General features: G+C 37.7%; 1 protein-coding gene across 2 annotated transcripts in view; it reads left to right on the top strand.

The window, feature by feature from the left end:
* LOC126236744 (thyroid receptor-interacting protein 11-like) overlaps positions 1-20,589 on the top strand; it is a 462,638-nt gene that overhangs the window by 384,954 nt on the left and 57,095 nt on the right. For both annotated transcript variants that reach the window (XM_049946279.1, XM_049946278.1), the window contains exons 18-19: positions 1,344-1,447; positions 10,534-10,633. In XM_049946279.1, coding sequence (XP_049802236.1) covers positions 1,344-1,447; positions 10,534-10,633 — 204 coding nt within the window. The remainder of the gene's footprint in view (positions 1-1,343; positions 1,448-10,533; positions 10,634-20,589) is intronic.

Genomic DNA, 20,589 nt, shown 5'->3' with positions numbered 1-20,589 from the left:
AACAAGATTGGGATATTTTTAGCAGTACATACTGTATACAGCAAAATCTGCCTTTGCATAGTAACAGATATACAACTGTCATGAAAAATACCTTTATCTCAGGACAATCTCTACATAAAAAGTTGTCCTGGGTGTATGAAATACGGCCCAGCATTTGTGCATTTAGGGATTGGCACTATTGTTTGGCTTATAAATTTTGATTTTATTGCATTAGAAATGCAATTGCAGTTAACTTCACTATGCTTGGAAAAATTACTAGTGATAGAAAAATATCTGTTACTTCATGTATTGCTGCCCATCCATCCCTGTTCAGAATTGGAAATATGTTGATTTGAGTGCCGGGGTTAGCACCTTCAATGAAGATATTCCCTGACTCAGCATGCAGAAAGAATTGGAAGTACTGCAAAACATTTCTGTCTTCTAGCTTTCAAAATCCCAAGACAAAGATTCAGTCAACAAAGCATAGGGTGGTAATCAGTCAGGTGAGGGTATATCAAACTCATATGACAGTTGAACCTGTGATGAGTCAGTGATCTTTTGCAGCTGGAGCTAAAATAATTAAAGAAGACTTTCAGTATTCTCTTCTTGAGTGTGAAGTGCACAGGTCTTCCGTCTCATTTGAATTTCCATTATTGTTCACTGTCTTGAAACTGTAACAGTAGCAAATTAGAATCAAATTTCTCACTCTTGATTCTAACTATGATAGAAAGTAATGCATGAGATGAAAGTGCTGCACACATTTTTGTTGGAGACATTTCTGCCATTGAATATAAGAAATGCGACCTATCAATACACGGAAAGACAATGTGGTAGGATGCTGACTGCAGTGTAAAATTACATGGTTGCATATTTAGTGGAGAATGATTTATTTCAATTGATTAAGTGGCCAGTGAAAATTGTCCTGAATATGGGATAACTCAAGAAGATAAATTGTAACCACCCGCACTAATACAAGTTATTGTGGGATAAAATGTAAAAGGTTTCGATTGTTGATCTTTCATTATAGTGGTAATTTTTCATTTGTTGGCAAGCAAAAAGAGAGAGTTAGAAAAAAAGTGTAGCCTTTGTACCTTTATGTGCTGTATATGCATTAATTGTCTGCTGCTCCTTCATGTTTCTGACAATTCTAATAGATAAAGCAGATCACTGTCCCCCTTCTATCTAGAATTTTCTATTTTCATACTAATTTTGGTTAGTTTTGGTTGGATGTAATCTTTTAGTTCTTCTGATACTGAAAGGTACATATGTTTTATAAGTATTACTGAAGAAATGGTAATAATTCACATATGACTATAAAATCTTTGCTTTCCTGCTCATAAATCCTTTTCGTATTTGTATTCCAGATAAAGAAAGAGAAATATCTCTTGAAGTAATGAAAGTTCAAAAGCAACTGCAAGCTTCGGAAAAAAACAAGAAAGAATTAGTAGAGGAGATACAATCTCTGAAGGTAAATTATTATATAAATTCAAAACATTTATAATTTTTGTTGTTTGGTATTTTGTGTGTGTGTGTGTGTGTGTGTGTGAGAGAGAGAGAGAGAGAGAGAGAGAGAGAGAGAGAGAGGGGGGGGGGGGGGACATAAATAAGCACATTTATAATTAGTGACCTTACGTTCATTGTTTGATGGGTGTTATTATTATTATTCTTATTATTATTAGGGAAGAACATTATCTTATTGTTATCTAAGATGTTGATTTATGTCAAGTTTTTATTAATTATCTGCGAAAGATGAAAGGCGTTAGTGTACATTCATTAAAAGGTACTTTGTGTACTTTTAATGGCTATTTAATTGGCTCTGTCCACTCGAAGTAAGTACCAGACAGCTTACCTTTGTTAATTTGAATTTATTATATTCTCTCTATTCATTCTGGCAGATTCTGAAAGACCTTGTTTATATTGTCAAGTTAAGCAAGAATGGGCGTAATGACGTAAAAGACCTAAAAAAGAGGCTGAGCAAATAATATAGTTGTCAGTTTTTTTGGTAACTAAATTACATCTGAACTCTGCAACCTACTGCAGTGTTCAGAGGACATTGTGCTATTATTTATGACTCTTTGTACTATTTTAACCTCATATAGAGTCGGGAAAAACAGTCAGTCTTAATGTACCTAAACTATCTTATCTTGTTCTTAAGCAGAGTGTGTGATTGAATCAGATTTCATTTTTAGTCCATTTCAAATACAGGTTCATGAAGTTTACCAGTATTTTGTCAGGCAAATGGATTCCACTGACTAGGCATAAAATTTAGCAATCCAGTACTGATTTATTTTGATTTCTTCCTACAGAGCTATTTCACAAAACATTAAAGGAGAACTCTAGAATAAATCTTCAGTACTTCTTTTGTTAGAACCTTTCCAAATATACTATGGTTTCTCAAAATTATCTCAAACATTTTTCTTTGCTTATTTTCCTTACAAATAGTTAACATAGTGTGTTTTCAAGATTATGTCATCTCTAAAAAATGAATCATTAATGCTTAATTCAAATGATAAATGGAATGAAGTTACTGTTTTTTGATGTGATAACATCGCAACTTTGCCATTCATTTCACATTATTGGTTCTTAATTTTATGACCATTGTTTTGGGCATTTTAAACAACGGAAAGAGTAAAAGCAACCACTGATGTACAAGATTTAAGTCGTCTTTAAGCATCTGGACAATGTAATGCAATGTCCATCCTTAACTCTCTCTCTCTCTCTCTCTGTCCCTGTCCCCTCCTCCCCCCCCCCTCCGGTCTCTTCCTCCCCCCTCCCCTTCTCCCCCTCCTCTCCTGTGTATACCTGCTACGAGTCATACGGCACATTTTTCTCTGATCTTTTGGAAGATGTTTGTAATTTTGTTTTTGCAATGTGTAAATGGCATTAGCTGGAACAAATTCTGCTCTTCACAACTTTTATGTGATGACCAGTGTTGATGGAAAGCATCTGTTTGTTTCCCATTACAAACAAAATTATTTTTGAAGTGGAATTTTATGTTCCCATTCATAGATTAGTCTAGTGTGATCTTTGTTTTACCAAAATGTATTAACAGGGACAGCAAGACATGAAGAATAACCAGTACCCCTCAACAGTGACAGCACCCCCCCCTCCCCTCCCACTCATGCTGTCTAATACTGCCATGCCGCAATGCTGCTCGGTCACTGATGTAGTACTGGTTATTCTTCATGCACTAGACTAATTTGGGATTGCTCTATCAAACAGGGAAGTAAAATTCTGCTTTAAAAATCATTTAGTGGGTAATGGGAAACAAATCAGCACTTACAGTTGACACTGGATGTTGTATGAAAGATTTTTTGAGCAGTATTCATTTGGGGTGGCTCCAGCTACACATTGCAAAAATGAAATAGCAACTACACAATTTTTATTAAGGCACTGCAAGTCATGTTTCAGCACTAGGTCAGTGGAAATGTGTGTTTTAATCTATTTATTACCTCTACCAAAATTAGGAATAGCGTATCAAATATTTCACCCTCTTATATGCGGCTGTCAACCACAAGGCATCTCAACTAAATTGCTGAAAAAAGTGAATCATCCATGTGTCTGCAAATGTTTATGGGCTAAGGTTGAAGAGAAATACAAAATGAAAGACTAAGGCTTAGAGTATAAAAAAATGACTTTACTGTGAATAAAAACAAAGCAGTAATTAAAGTAAAGGCAGTCTGTTCAATAATACACATCTTTACTCTGACATGTGAAATCAAGATCTACAACTGTGTAACACACACTAGCATGTTGCTACATTTTGTGCAGTGTAATATGGTTCAGTGCTCCTTGACATGCCATCCACAATGTGGGAGAGACATTGCTAGGGAAACCTATCCTTATCTTTGATGGCAGCTCTCCTAAAATTATCCAGTTCGATGAGGGTTTCTGTGACGACACACTGTAACATAATCAGATTCGTGTCAAAAGATACCGGCCTCTTGCAAGAAGGCATTTATAAGGTGGGTGTGGTGTACTTGTGCATTGTCATCTTGATAGAGGAACCCATCATTGAAATTTTCACTGCAGGGTTGGATAGCATATTGGAGGTTCCTGACCTTATTGTGCACAGCCCTCAAATTATCCTCAATAGTAATGAGATGTGTTCAGCAAATCAGCCCATAACATGGTGGACCAACTTCCTTGCTGAACCCGCAGAACTGCATGCCCATGTTAGTCATTGGTACTTGGCTGCCTCCACACTATTCTATGTGTATTGTCAGGCTTTGGATAAATCTTGCAGTCATCGGTGAAGAGAATGTAATGCCTGTGATCCAATTTCCATTCCAGCAGTTCCCTTGCTCACCTTCTTAGCATTTCACGGTCCCAAGGATTTGTGCTGGTGTTCGTAATGATCTACTAGAGCCCAAATTGATCATGTGGAAGTTGTTGCATGCTGTCTGGTTAGACACAACTCTCATGTTTGCTTACAGTAAGTCAGATAACTAATTTATATTCATGTAAGGAAGGTTGCATTGTCAAAACGTGCATTAAAAGTTGTGAAAGAAGCAATACCAAGAAGTATACACACGACTGAAATGAAGTGTACACTACGGACTAGGTACAAGGCAATACACAAATGGTTAGCGCTACAGAATTGTACATGACCTCTGCCTTTGTGATGTGCATGGTGAGCACGAAAAAAGTTTTTAACTACTTTCTTTTTTTTATTTGTTTTATTTTTTACATGTGGTACTTCTTCGTTGGTAAGACATGGATAAGCCTGCCCTGGCATAGCACCAGATATTTTGCATAACGCTCACACACATTCCATGTGAATGTCATCCCCCAGTAGTACCGCTGACTAGGGGCACTACGTTTGACTATTGCTGATGAAAGGATGCCCACTGAAGCACCCTCCGCCCACCAATGGGTGGACTGGGGTGGTCTTGTGAGGCGTGCCAGGACAGTTCGGTGAGAGTGTGTCAGTATTCCGGATGCTCTCTTGCCTGCTGGCTCGGTCCGTGGCCAGAGGTGTCCACTAGTTCCTCCCTTTGGGGGCGCAATGCTCACAATTTAACTGTGGCAGCCTCCTATTTCTGTAGTGGGTTTGCATTTGGTGTACCACTTAGTTGTAGACTTTTGAAGAAATAAAATCTCTATAGTGACTGGAATCAGTCTTTTTGTTCGAAGGTTTTCTCCCCATACCACTGGACACTCCACTTTCCACTCATTTCCCAACTTGACCAAATCCATCATGTACAGAGAATTAATTGTGGAGTGCAGCCTACACATGTCGTCATCAGAGCCTCCTAACATAATGGTTAGAATCAAAGAGGGCCTGGATATGCTTTTCAGAAATATTCATCCATGCAGTTTGCATGTGATTGTAAAAACCAACAATCATTGTAGGAAGACCTATAACATACAGTCTGCTGACTAGCCATATTACAGAGATTTTTTATGGATGATCTTTCCTTGTAGATATACCTTCCACACTAATCGTGGCTGGAAATTGTTCTGCTGAAATATGTCATATGAAGTTCCATGAAAGAGGGTCAGTAGCTTAGGATATATAAAAATGTCTTTGGTGTACCTGTTTCTGTTCAGATGCCCATGAGTGTGTTGTAATCAAGATGACCACCACACTTTTTGTTTGTCAACTTTTCCCCATAAACAATACGGGCTACTAAACTGCAGTAACTCCAGTAGTATCTAACCTGTGCCCACCCACCACTGTAAAACAAATTGACACAGGACTCATCTAAAATAGTTGTAATTTGCCATTTGACAATTCATACATGACTTTCCTGTGTCCTTTATAGCCTAAGGTCTTATCAGTTGCAATGAAAGACTGGCCACACCAATTTCAGTGTTCCTGTGTCAAGCCAACACTGACTACATAACTAATGTTTCATTACAGCCATGTGGACAACATGGTGATCATCCCTTGCTGTGGGCATAATGTGGTTGTCGCATAATACCCTCTAATATGCACTGGCACCTCACAGAAGCACTACACTATGTACCAGCGGAAATGCCAAATGCAACTAAAGCCTCTTATTCTGCCAGAGTGAACTAGCTTATAGTGTGTTGAAAAGGTGTACTTTCATATGTTTTCATGTTGCCCTGTCATATGGTGGTTCTTCATTGACTGAGCATGCTGTACTGCTGATATTTCTAGTCAAACAATATAAAGCATGCTGCTGCTGGGCCTGCCTGTACTTCATAATTCTGTGATGTTAGCCACTTATTTGCAGTAGAATGTTCTACAAATGTGCTGTGTTTGAATTCATTTGCATCACTCTTTCCAAGGTATTCACAAACATTGGTGTATATCATTTACTTCAGAATCTATTGCGTGGTTACAGACATGTGGAACAAATCTTTATTTAAAGTCTTAGGGCTTTACTGTGTCATATTTGACTCTGTGATCTCACTACATTAATTATTCATTTCTGTTTCATATACATTTGTGTTACATAGTGATACTGTTATTTTTTTCTGGCTGGATGTTGGTTGCCAAAATTGTGTAATACTAATCTGTGGTGGGGCTCCATGCTGGAGAATAAGTTATGTACTGACCCTCCTACCCTATCAGCCATTTTAATGATTTATGAATGCCAAGTTGCTGAAAGTAAACCAACTTCTTTTCTTCTTCTTTAGCATTTGTCCCATTTGACAGGGTCCATTGAGTGAATTTGCTGTCTTCATTTTGTTTGATCATTAGCCATGTCTGGATGAAGATTATCAGTGTTCAGGTCATGTGCAGTGTATTGCCAGTCTCTGTCTTGGTTGTTACTGGGGTCTCTTTCCCAACACTGCCATTGTGTAGGCTGCCTTTGCCTCTATACACAGCACATGTTCAAACCACCACAGGTTGCTTTCTCACATGTTCTGCTGATAGTATTGTTTGAAGCATGATCCTGTCAAGTGATGCCACGAGTCCATCTAGACACCTTACTCTCTATGGCCCCCAGCCATTGTTCTACCTGTTTTGTAGCTGGCTGACACTCTGTGCCATAGAGAGCGACGGGTGGATGCCAGTCAAGTAGGTCTTTGATTTAAGATGATCCTTGATCTGATGATCATAGGCAATGCCTGTTGTCATTCACCACTTCATCCACATTGCCTGTGCCCTTGCCTTGACCTTGCCTGTCAGTTGGCCTTCACTACAGGGTGTAGAACCAAGATGATAAAATTTTGGTATTCATGGTAGATCTTCTCTGTCAATGTTGATGATCCCAATTCCTCATGAATTTGATGTCAAGTACTCACTTTTCTTTTTGTTGAGCTGCAGGCCATACCATACAACTTGGTCCTTCCACTCTTGTGTTTGGCACTGGTGACCAAACTTGTTCTCTGCAGCCACCATGACATCATCAGCATAGAGAAGTGTCCATGTAATGGCATGTGCAAGTCTGATGTGACAGTGTCCATAAGCTGAGCCTTAGTGGACTCCTACTGTGACTTGAAAGTCACTTGATGGTCCTTGGTCTTGCAACTGCTTGGACATAGCTCCTCAGCTTGACATACAGAGACCATACACAGTTAACAAAGAACTCTGGAATGCCATTTTCTCAAAGCACTAACCAGATTATGTCACACGGTACCTGGTCGAAAGCCTTTTCGATTTCTAGAAAAGCAAGGTCCAGTGGCTAGTTCTAGCATTTTTCAACCAACAGCCATGCAGCATGGATTGTGTCAGTTGTGCCACAATTTTTCACAAATGCTGCTTGGTTCCTTATGATTTTGGTTGTCTTGTGAATCCTTTTGTTGAGAATGCGCTTGAAGTTATTCATCGCCTGGCTCAGCAATCTAATTGTGCAATAATTAGAGCATTTGGGGAGGGGGGGGGTGGAGGTCCTTTCTTTTTTTATCATTGGTACAGTGATGCTCCACTGCAGTCTGCTAGTATTTGACCTTCTATGATGATCTGGTTGAAATGATCTGTTAGCCCACCTGCTGCATTCCACTGCTGAGAGCACCATTACTCTGCTAGAAGGTTATTTGGGGCCATTGGATTTCCTGGTCTCCATCTCCTTCAGAGCCATTACAACTGTGCCAATATAAATTTTCTTGACTTCATCAGCAGGCAGGGTTAGCAGTAGTGGATACGGAAATTTCTCAGTTGAAACTGTTTAACTGTTTCAAAGAAACTCTGCAAGTGTTGCCTTGCTTTCCTCCATTTGACCAGCAGCTCACCCATTTTATCATTGATGCCATAAAAACACTGCATATCTTTCATTTTTTGATGCTTTGATTTAACTAGTCGATAAATGTCACTCTCTCCTTTGCGCGTGTCAAGTTTTGCATAGAGATCTGACACCCAAACCTCCAGATGTCAGACACCCAGATTGCACCAAACATTGTATGTCAATATAGTATCAATCAAAACACCAATGTAGTTTCTACTACATGCTGTTGTCCAGTAAAACATGCATAAACAATAATTAAAAGTAACACTAGAACTACAGAGCTACTGCGAGTGATTATTATGCAGATCTGGCGTGGTTGAGTTGATAGAGCATGAGGTCATTGTACCAAAGGCCCTGTGTTCAAACCCCACTGATCATGTTTTTTTTTATCTCGTTATGCGCAAAACTGTTATATGGGAAGACATTTTCCTGACATGTAAAGTGACTTTTCGGAGTTTGTAGCGATGTTGTTTTGGCAGTCAGCTTTCGCATCGTTAGCTGATAGTAGCAAACCTATAGAGTAGATCTGTATAGATAGGTGTGGTGTTCTCTCATACATTTCATGCCAGTAACAGTTAGGTCCTGGAAGCTTAAAATCAATATTTTAAACTGTAAATTCAAATCTTTTGTTATAGTAAAATGTTCCTCATTAGTCAGAAGTGTTGGGTTATTTTGCAAATGATAGAAGTTCTTGCTGTTGAAACTCCTTATTTATTCCCCATTTATTGGTGATTCCTTCTTTCTCCACAGTTCATTAGATAGCATTTGGACATCCAAACAGAAAAACTGCCCTAGGCAGTTTCCATTGATCCTCAGTCATGTGTATCTTCTTGTACAGAAAACGTGGACTGCGTCCAGGGCTGTGCATTTACTGCAGCTTACAAAGCATCTTTTGTTTTGATATTTTCTTACTAAAAGTAGTTGCAAGAGAACAAGCAATACCATGGACTGCTCTTGGTTCCAGAAACTCGTAGGATGGACAGGTATACAAGAAAGAATGTTATTATTATTATTATTATTATTATTATTATTATTATGTAGTATTCTGCGTAGTGGCAGGTCCATGTCTTCATACGGAGAATTTCTGATTCCACTGTTCCCTGTCTTCAGCTTCTTCCTTCAGTCTGTTGTATCTCCTTCCATCTTTCATGTCGTCCAGATGTTGAATTCTTCTTCTTCCTCGTCCTGCGTTTCCTCTGAGTTTCCCTTCTATGACATCATATATGAGTCCCTTGTGTCTAAGTACATGTCCAATCCAGTCGGCCTTTCTCTGAAGAATTGTACGCAGAATACTTCTCTTCTCTCCTACTCTTCAAAGTACATTGTCATTGTTTATGCGATCTGTCCACTTGATCTTTTCCATTCTCCTCCAGCAACACATTTCAAAGCTCTCTAAGTATTTTTTCTCCTTCTTTCTCATGGTCCATGTCTCTGCTCCATACAGTGTAATGCTCCAAACTTAGCACTTTATCAGTTGTTTCCTCAATGCCAAACTCAACTTGCTGGTCAGCAGAGTCCTCTTCTTGTTGAAAGCAGCTTTGGCCATGGCGATTCTTGCTCGGATTTCGTTGGTGCAGTGGGCATCCTTTGTGATAAAACTTCCCAGGTACTTGAATTGATTCACATTTTCCAGTTCCTGATTGTCAACAGTCATCTTCAAGTTTTTCTCACGTTGTGGTATGCACACCACTTTTGATTTTTCAATGTTGATTTCCATGCCGTATTTTCTTCCCGTTTCCACAAAATTGTTCATCATGTGTTGCAATTGTCTCTGAGGTTTGGCGAGCACTACCAGGTCATCTGCATACTTGATGGTGTTGATGAGACATCCTCCTACTTTGAAGTTTCTGCAGCCTTTCAGTGCTTCTCTCGCCAGCATTTCTCCATACAAGTTGAAGTCTGATATCGCATGTGGCAAAGATCATTGCAAGAATACTAAATAGACGGTTGGAAAACAAAATTGAAGAAGTGATGGGAGAAGACCAGTTTGGCTTCAGGAAAGGAAAAGCTACCAAAGACACCCTTGGCATGATGAGGATATTGTCAGAGAGAGTTTTGGCCGTTAACAAAGAAGTGTCTGCTTGTTTTATAGACTGGCAGAAGGCCTTCGACAGAGTCAATTGGAATATATTGATGAAAATCGTTAAGGAAATATGAATCAACTGGAGAGATCAGAGACTTATAAGGAACTTGTACCTGGGACAAAGGGTAAAGGTACGACTGAACTATGGAGAAACGAACAGTGTGGAAATAAAAAGAATGTTGGGGTGCAATAAAAAACTGTGTGTGTGTGTGTGTGTGTGTGTGTGTTATCTTAACTGCCTTATAGTTTATTATGCTAGCAAGTGAAATATTAGATTACAGTCTCTTACAAGGTTTATTTTTCATGTATGATGATTGTGATTCCTTACAGATGCAGCTGGGAAAGGCTAATGAAGGACTCAGTGCAGCAGCAAGGCTTGGAGAGCAACTTGATAGGAAAACAGAAACCATAGCCAGTCTGAAAGAGAAAGGTATCATCAAACTGCCAATATTTCAGAGTAGCACTTACTGTTGAAGTCTACTAGCTGCACAGTTTTCTTCTTTCTTTGAAAGCATGAAATAGATGCTCTCTCTCTCTCTCTCTCTCTCTCTGTGTGTGTGTGTGTGTGTGTGTGTGTGTGTGTGTGTGTCAGAGAGTGAAGAGTCAGAATTTCTTTATTCTGGTAACTGAACACTGTGAGAAAATTATAATGGTAAAATACATTGTTCTGTTACTTCTTTTGTGCCATTTACTCATTGAATATTAATCACAATAATGTTGAGCCATCAATAAACAGTTTGCTCAAGGCATATATTAAACTGTTGTGTGTAGAGATACCAAGTGTAATGTGTAGACAGCTTTTTCACTTCATAATTCTAAGACTTTCCTGCTAATGGGTGAATATTCTGCAAATCAGAGCAATAATAATAGTCAAAGGTAAATGCTTTAAGAGTATTATTTGCTCCCTTGCTTGCATTGCTTGAGGACAGCATGTAGGAAGAACAACTGCATGTACCCTGCAGCATTTGCTCAAATTATTATAAATTTGTGGTCTGTGCAATGCTTATGAAAGGTGGGAAGATACTGGGAGGCGTTTTAGATTATTCCACTTTCTTCAGAGACCATATTCTTTGAATTTTAGGAGGAACTTTCTACTGGTGTACAGCATCTTTATTTTACTGAACTGCCTTATAATTTACATTAGTTTTCTTGCCTCCCCTATTCTTACAAGGACATCTTCATTTGTAATTTTGAGAGTCCCATCAATTATTTTTCCCTTCTTTCTTTTTAATTGTGCAAATAACCATATAATTTTACTCTACTACTGGACAGATCTCAAACTAAATCATAGAACTGTAAAATTTGCAATAAAATTTGGACTATTAAGTATAAGAGCTTCATTCTTCCTTTGTTGGTAACATATGAACTAATAACACCTGAACTAACAGTAATATGCAAAATACATATTATTAAAACACGTTCTTTCAGAGAAAAAAAATGAAATTCAAGAGTGGGCTTTTAAGAGGAAAGAATTTAAACGTTGATTTGAATTCTTACTGAGATGCTGTAATATGCATATAGGTAAAAAGTCTTTATTAGCTTGAAAACTGCATGATATGCTCCTAAAAATCTAACTGTAAAAATAATTTTTATTCAAATTCATGGTAATATTATAGAAGGCATCCCTGCATTAGCACACTTATTTGTACAGTATAACTTTAATGGTATTAAATTATTAAAAATATTATTTCTGCCATTTCTATATTGAAATCACCACAAACAGCAGCAACAAACTTTAAAAATTACCAATTAATTTTTTTCAGTAAATACATTTACATCACTATAATGTAATCTTACTACAAAATATTTGTGGAAGTGACAACAGTGTATCAGCAAAATCCAAAAACGGATTAATAGTATAATCTGACACTGTAAACTGCCAACAGAAGTGAGCCTTTAGGTATTCACTAAACACATTGAAAATACAAACTCAAAATCCTAACAGACAAAACAATTAACAAATAAAGTATTACTGTATGTACAAATGAACATACAATTAGAAAATATTTAACATTTAAGATATATAACAACACAGTTAGAAAATTCATTCTAACAAGAAGCCAGCCTGCAAGGGAAGATTTACATTTTTTTAAAAATTAACATTGTGTGTGAAAATTGTATTTGTTGTAATTTTCAATTTGGCAGTTATAATTCATTGTGTAGCAGTACCCAATGGTCAATTGATAAGTAACTATTGTTTGACTGCTCAAGACGAGGGCACAGTTTCACTTGGTCCTCTGGTCATCCATGGTTTTCACTACCACTGCACATCCAAGCGTATTACAATCAGGGAATAGGTCCTTAATGAAACCTAGCCTTTTACTAATTGAGGCAGGTTATCCTCCTTGATGAGAATGAGATAGCTGATATGGGGCTGTCATGCTGCCTCTGATGTCTATTTACAGTGTTACTACAGCTGATGCGGGCTTTCTGTTGACCACCTCTTTCGCAAGAACTGCTTCAGCTTTTGTACGAGGTGTGGCTAGAAAAAAACCGGACTAGTACTGGTGAAACAATAAAACGAATGCAATAAGGCTGCTCTGATTGTTAAATGGCGATCTTGTCAAACAAGTTTACCGATTTTTTCAATGTTTGCATCAGTTTTTGCTGACAATGGTCTGCCAGTGCGAGTGTCATCACTGGTGTCTTCGCGGCCATCTTTAAATCGTTTAAACCACTCAAACACTTGTGTTCGTGATAAACAATCATCGCCGTACACTTGTTGTAACATTACAAACGTTTCACTTGCAGATTTTCCTAGTTTGAAACAAAATTTGATGTTAACACGCTGTTCTTTCTGTACACTCAACATTTCCCGACGCACAGACAAAACGTCAACTACTTAAAACAGACGCCACGGGCAGACTGAGTGCAGGAGGCAGATGAAACTCGAGCAGTAGGCGGAGCGAGAGTCACGTGACAGGCCACACGACTTTCAGCCTTATTGCATTCGTTTTATTGTTTCACCAGTACTAGTCCGGTTTTTTTTTCTAGCCACACCTCGTATATAAGTTGGCACCTGTACAGACTGTTGTCCGGCATACAGTATTTAACAATAACACAAAGGAGGATACCCTTTCAAATGTGCTCTCCAGATGCTGTAATCATAAAGTGGATTGAAGTCTAGAATCATCTGAGCATTTACACATAGGTTTTACTGATACCCAGACCACAAATCTGTACTTTTCATTACGGTCTGCTTCAAACAATTTATCTTGCTCACTTGTTGTTTTAGTTGGCTTTTCTTCTAATTCCTAAAATAATTGAAGTTGTGCATCCAAAGTGCCCCTGGACAAAGCACATAGTGGCTGAAGAGCAAGACCCTTTGCTTGAAGCTGCAGGAATCTTATCTGGCAAAATCCATCTGACTTTTTTGTCAATCGCTAAGAGGCAATCTCATTACCTGTCATTCCTTGCCCAGTACATCAAAGAAAACTTCACCCCAAGATCTTGGATCATATAGAACGTGGGTGTGTCGGGAGGGGGGGGGGGTACTTGGTACTTGATACAAAGAGTAATTTTGGGAGAAGGCTAAGGATTTAAGTAGGGATTTGAGGTTATGCTGGACTTCTGGAAAGGGATCACTGTACTTATCAATGGCTCAGTGCTTCAGCTATTGGATGAGTTGTTCTCTTTTCGTCTTAAGTTAATTAATTGTCCAGAGTTCATGGCACTGCCAAAACTGACTATAGGCTGGGCCAATAAGCCTCTCGCATGCCAAGTTGAAATTATTTTGGGATTGTCATACCTGTTCAAGATAAGCCTCCAAATAATCATAAAGTTTTCTACTGGGACAGGTATGTGCCTTAATAGGTCCTTCACTTCACCCTGAATGCTGGAACTGAGGTAATGGAATTTCTGTGTATTATCAATTAAGATATTGTTCATGACCAAACTAAGGAAAACATTCTGTATGACCATCTCTTGAAGTAGTCATCTTTGAAAGTTGGCATGTTAATCGTTGGTAACTTCAGACAACTGACAGGCACAACAGGTTTGATGAAGCAATCTGCTTGATGGGGCGGCCAGAATTGGAACAGTTGTGATATCATGGACACTGGCACCGTGAGCTGCAAGATGTGGCAATCTTTGCCCTGAAACGTTGGGAGATACAGGTGTTGTCAGTGATGGCAGTTAACACTGTCTGTCTCTTTGTTTCCCATGAAGAGACCTTCTCATACCTCATCACCTTTCAGCAGAGTATCAGTAGCTTTGAACATGGGTGTTAAAGGATGATGTTAGTGAAATCCAGAATAGGCCGTGCAAGCCTCGTTAGCACTCAAAACTTTCGGAAGCAACCAAACCACCGTAAGCAAAATAACATGAAACTTGTACATTCTAAATTTTATGGTTTAATGTTTACACTTTTCACAGTTACCGGAATAACACACACACACACACACACACACACACACACACACACACACACACACACACACACACACACACGATGCTATTGTGCTTGTTCATACTGGAAGGACCATAAATGTAAAATGTTTACATACAAGCTTCTTCCTCTTCCTCAGAGATATAGGCACTGTGTGATGGTCCCACTGTTTGTGCTTGAGTTCTTGCATTCTTACAGCCATTCAACCTGACTGCTTGAGTGAGGTCTTTTCAGACACAACCAACTGCTGGTTTGTTTTCATTTATTTTTCCTGCTTACATTTATTTTACTGGTTTGTTGAATTATTTAACTAGTTTAGTTACTTGTATTTTGAAAGCCTTTTCCAATTATTTAGTTTTGTGATCATGTGTCAGATTGCTTGATTAACACCTTACCAGTCTACAAGGTCATGATTGTTTGGTACTCATGCTACCTGCACTTTTATTTTTTTGTAGGACAACAGAGACTTTTGTAGTGAACAAAATGTAATGTTTGCATAATTTTTTGCCCTATCATTGGTGCTTCTTAAAATGACAGCATATTCCTCCTTTGTAAGTTTAAGTACAGCACTGCACTTCTGTAATACTACAGTCTATGGGGCTCCTGTCATTACTTTTCTACAAATTTTGTACTTTTCTATGTTTAGATTTATCATGCTTACAGAAAAATTTCTGCCATAGCTATCTGAGGCAAAAATTACCTTATTTTCATGCTTCATTGCATGGCTTTCTAAAACTTTGATTGCCTTATTAGTGATGCATTTGTAGATACGTTTCTTTATCAGCTGTATTGTATCAGTGCATCGTAATCACTTACATCTGCTGCCATGTGAAATGCGTGCTTTATGCAAAACCATTGTTTATTCAAGACACCATGAAACTTTTAAATAAAGTGCTGTTTTAGTGGTTAAATTCACTATGGGCCATGTGTTTACTAACTGTGTTATGTCTCTGCAGTTCATTGATTGGTATACATATTATTATGTCAGCGTTCATTAGTTCTGTTTGTGCTCACCTCTTGATTTTTGATATGCACTTTTTTTCAGAACTTTTGTTGATTTTATCCTTGTCAGAACTTTACAAATTAAAATAATCTCTGCATTTCTGGCTCTTGACTTTAGTTGCTACACATACAAAAGGTTGTTGCACTTAGATGAGTAGCAGTATTTCCACTTACATTTTATATATCCCAGTCCTTTTCCTGGAATATTTTTATGGGAACATGGTCTTTATTCCACATTATGTATCTCTCTTTGTGTTTGTACTACTAGATTCTATGAGACTAATAGTGGGAATTGTGAACAAGTATATAAAATGATATGTCCTATGATATCCCACAACTAACTGAAAAGTTCAGTTACTAAGCAACAACAAATATTGATCTGTTAAACTTATCCATTATGGATATTCTTGAATACAACATTTGTGTTTTTAGGTTGAAATATTTATCTGTTTAGACACAGCAAAATTTTCTCCAGTAAAACACTTCAGTATTTATATTCAGAAATTAATCTGTTCAGACACAGCAAAATCTCCTTCAATAAAACATTTCATTTCATTAAAACTCTCTCTCTCTCTCTTTCTCTTTCTACAAGAAAATCTGTCATTAATGACATGTGTTGCTAATTTAAGTTTAATTTCATATTCATCTTGTGCAAGTCTGGCAAAGTCATCCTTGCATAAATTATTTTATGACATTACTGTCAATGTCATATTTGTTCAAGTGAAACATATTGCTTGATGAAATCATAATATCTTCTGGATGCAGGCACTTTTGTAGAAGTCTGCTGACAATTACGTGCTACTAAGACAAGCAAAGTTATGGATTCTTTTACACCTCCAATGGTCTTTGCATTTTATCAATTGAAAACATAAAGTCTGAAAATGAGTCCATGATGATATTTTTGGCACTTTATTTTAGAGGTCCGTCTTGATCACAGAAACTTTTACACTTCATTATTTCTAGTTTCAGCTACTGCCATCATCACATAAAATATTGTGATGAAGTATCAACTTCAAACTAAACATGTAGGTACGTAGTAAGTGCTGGTGGTGATCAAAATGCGTCCGGTATTTATTGTATGATCTGATTATCACCAGTGCTTACTATGTACCTAAATGTTTCGTTTGACGTTGATACTACATCAGAATATTTTATGGTTTGAGAGTTTGCTCTTTGCAGCAGTACGTTGTTAACACACACATCTCAAATAACATAAGAGTTGTGATTCTTTTAAATTGCATGATTCTTTTTCATATACCCTGTATTTAATGTGCAAGTACATTTTCCAAGTTTAAGCTATTTTTTATAACAAGTAGCTTTAATTATGTATTTATTGAAATATTTAATTAAAAATATCTTTGAAATTAAATTACTGTCAATTATAGAAACAAATTCTACTTATCTAATGGCGGCAATAGGCCTAAGAGTTTTTTTTTTTTTTTTCTCATCCTGTCCAGTTGTCTCTTACAAGGAGAGGTCCCCAGTGCTGGGATCAACTTTTTGAAAACATCTACAAAAAATACATTGGAATTTTTTGTGACACTCAATAGCATTAAAAAAGTTGCATTACATAGTCTAGTTGTTTGGTATAATGAATAGGCTAATAGCTTCACTTGCAGGTGGTTGTGGGTTCGAATCATGTCAGGTACAGCAATTTTTTATTTTTAAATCTTTATCAAAATTACTTTGATCATCGTCTTTATTCAATTAATTGCTTTAAATATAATTTTTTATTTCCTGTCCGTTTCCACATAATTTTAATCGTAACATCAACTTCTTCATTTTTTTCTCATTTTTCTTCCTATCATTCTTTTTCCACTTGAACTCTTTGTTCGTATGTTTTTAATTACTTTTCTGTTTTAATTTATTTTGTATTACTGCTCTGTTTTTTTTGTCCACATTATTGCATTCATTATATCTAATTATGTATTTGCTTGAACTTTGTATTACTTGTAAACCCTTCTTTCATATAAAATCTTCTTCTGCATTTTTTGTCCCTAATGCAGTAGGTATTTAGGTTATATTTTAAGTGCAAATGATAATAATAATAATGTTGTTGTTGTTGTGGTCTTCAGTCCTGAAACTGGTTTGATGCAGCTCTCCATGCTACTCTGTCCTGTGCAAGCTTCTTCATCTCCCAGTACCAACTGCAACCTACATCCTTCTGAATCTGCTTGGTGTACTTGTCTCTTGGTCTCCCTCTACGATTTCTACCGTCCATGCTGCCCTCCAATACTAAACTGGTGATCCCTTGATGCCTCAGAACATGTCCTACCAACTGATCCCTTCTTCTACTCAAGTTGTGCCACAAACTTCTCTTCTCCCCAATCCTATTCAACACCTCCTTATTAGTTATGTGACCTACCCATCTAATCTTCAGCATTCTTCTGTAGCACCACATTTCAAAAGCTTCTATTCTCTTCTTGTCTAAACTATTTATCGTCCATGTTTCACTTCCATACATGGCTACACTCCACACAAATACTTTCAGAAACGACTTCCGAACACTTAAATCAATACTCGATGTTAACAAATTTCTCTTCTTCAGAAACGCTTTCCTTGCCATTGCCAGTCTACATTTTATATCCTCTCTACTTCAACCATCATCAGTTATTTTGCTCCCCAAATAGCAAAACTCCTTTACTACTTTAAGTGTCTCATTTCCTAATCTAATACCCTCGACATCACCCAACATAATTTGACTACATTCCATTATACTCGTTTTGCTTTTGTTGATGTTCATCTTATATCCTCCTTTCAAGACACTGTCCATTTTGTTCAACTGCTCTTCCAAGTCCTTTGCTGTCTCTGACAGAATTACAATGTCATCGGCAAACCTCAAAGTTTTTATTTGTTCTCCATGGATTTTAATACCTACTCCGAATTTTTCTTTTGTTTCCTTTACTGCTTGCTCAATATACAGATTGAATAACATTGTGGAGAGATTACAACCCTGTCTCACTCCGTTCCCAACCACTGCTTCCCTTTCATGCCCCTCAACTCTTATAACTGCCATTTGGTTTCTACACAAATTGTAAATAGCCTTTCGCTCCCTATATTTTACCCCTGCCACCTTCAGAATTTGAAAGAGAATATTCCAGTCAACATTGTCAAAAGCTTTCTCTAAGTGTACAAATGCTAGAAACATAGGTTTGCCTTTCCTTAATCTAGCTTCTAAGATAAGCCATAGGGTCAGTATTACCTCACGTGTTCCAATATTTCTACGGAATCCAAACTGATCTTCCCCAAAGTCGGCTTCTACTAATTTTTCCATTTGTCTGTAAAGAATTCGCGTTAGTATTTTGCACCCGTGACTTATTAAACTGATAGTTCGGTAATTTTCACATCTGTCAACACCTGCTTTCTTTGGGATTGGGATTATTATATTCTTCTTGAAGTCTGAGGGTATACATCTTGCTCACCAGATGGTAGAGTTTTGTCAGGACTGGCTCTCCAAAGGCTGTCAGTAGTTCTAATGGAATGTTGTCTACTCCCGGGGCCTTGTTTCGACTCATGCCTTTCAGTGCTCTGTCAAACTCTTCACGCACTATCGTATCTCCCATTTCATCTTCATCTACATCCTCTTCCATTTCCATAATATTATCCTCAAGTACATCGCCCTTGTATAGACCCTCTATATACTCCTTCCACCTTTCTGCTTTCCCTTCTTTGCTTAGAACTGGGTTTCCACCTGAGCTTTTGATATTCATACAAGTGGTTCTCTTTTCTCCAAAGGTCTCTTTAATTTTCCTGTAGGCAGTATCTATCTTACCCCTAGTGAGATAAGCCTCCACATTCTTACATTTATCCTCTAGCCATCCCTGCTTAGCCATTTTGCACTTCCTGTCGATCTCATTTTTTGAGACGTTTGTATTCCTTTTTGCCTGCTTCATTTACTGCATTTTTATATTTTCTCCTTTCATCAATTAAATTCAATATTTCTTCTGTTACCCAAGGATTTCTACTAGCCCTCGTCTTTTTACCTACTTGATCCTCTGCTGCCTTCACTACTTCATCCCTCAAAGCTACCCATTCTTCTTCTACTGTATTTATTTCCCCTATTCCTGCCATTTGTTCCCTTATGCTCTCCCTGAAACTCTTTACAACCTCTGGTTCTTTCAGTTTATCCAGGTCCCATCTCCTTAAATTCCCACCTTTTTGCAGTTTCTTCAGTTTTAATCTACAGTTCATAACCAATAGATTGTGGTCAGAGTCCACATCTGCCCCTGGAAATGTCTTACAATTTAAAACCTGGTTCCTAAATCTCTGTCTTACCATTATATAATCTATCTGATACCTTTTAGTATCTCCAGGGTTCTTCCATGTATACAACCTTCTTTCATGATTCTTGAACCAAGTGTTAGCTATGATTAAGTTATGCTCTGCGCAAAATTCTACCAGGCGGCTTCCTCTTTCATTTCTTCCCCCAATCCATATTCACCTACTACGTTTCCTTCTCTCCCTTTTCCTACTACCGAATTCCAGTCACCCATGATTATTAAATTTTCGTCTCCCTTCACTATCTGAATAATTTCTTTTATTTCATCATACATTTCTTCAATTTCTTCATCATCTGCAAAGCTAGTTGGCATATAAACTTGTACTACTGTAGTAGGCGAGGGCTTCGTGTCTATCTTGTCCACAATAATGCGCTCACTCACTATGCTGTTTGTAGTAGCTTACCCGCGTTCCTATTTTTTTATTCATTATTAAACCTACTCCTGCATTACCCCTATTTGACTTTGTATTTATAACCCTGTATTCGCCTGACCAAAAGTCTTGTTCCTCCTGCCACCGAACTTCACTAATTCCCACTATATCTAACTTTAACCTATCCATTTCCCTTTTTATATTTTCTAACCTACCTGCCCAATTAAGGGATCTGACATTCCACACTCCGATCCGTAGAACACCAGTTTTCTTTCTCCTGATAACGACGTCGTCCTGACTAGTCCCCGCCCAGAGATCCGAATGGGGGACTATTTTACATCTGGAAT

Source organism: Schistocerca nitens, chromosome 2, assembly GCF_023898315.1.
Source record: "Schistocerca nitens isolate TAMUIC-IGC-003100 chromosome 2, iqSchNite1.1, whole genome shotgun sequence".
NCBI classification, from domain to species: Eukaryota; Metazoa; Arthropoda; class Insecta; order Orthoptera; family Acrididae; genus Schistocerca; species Schistocerca nitens.
This window is presented reverse-complemented; position numbering and strand designations above follow the sequence as displayed.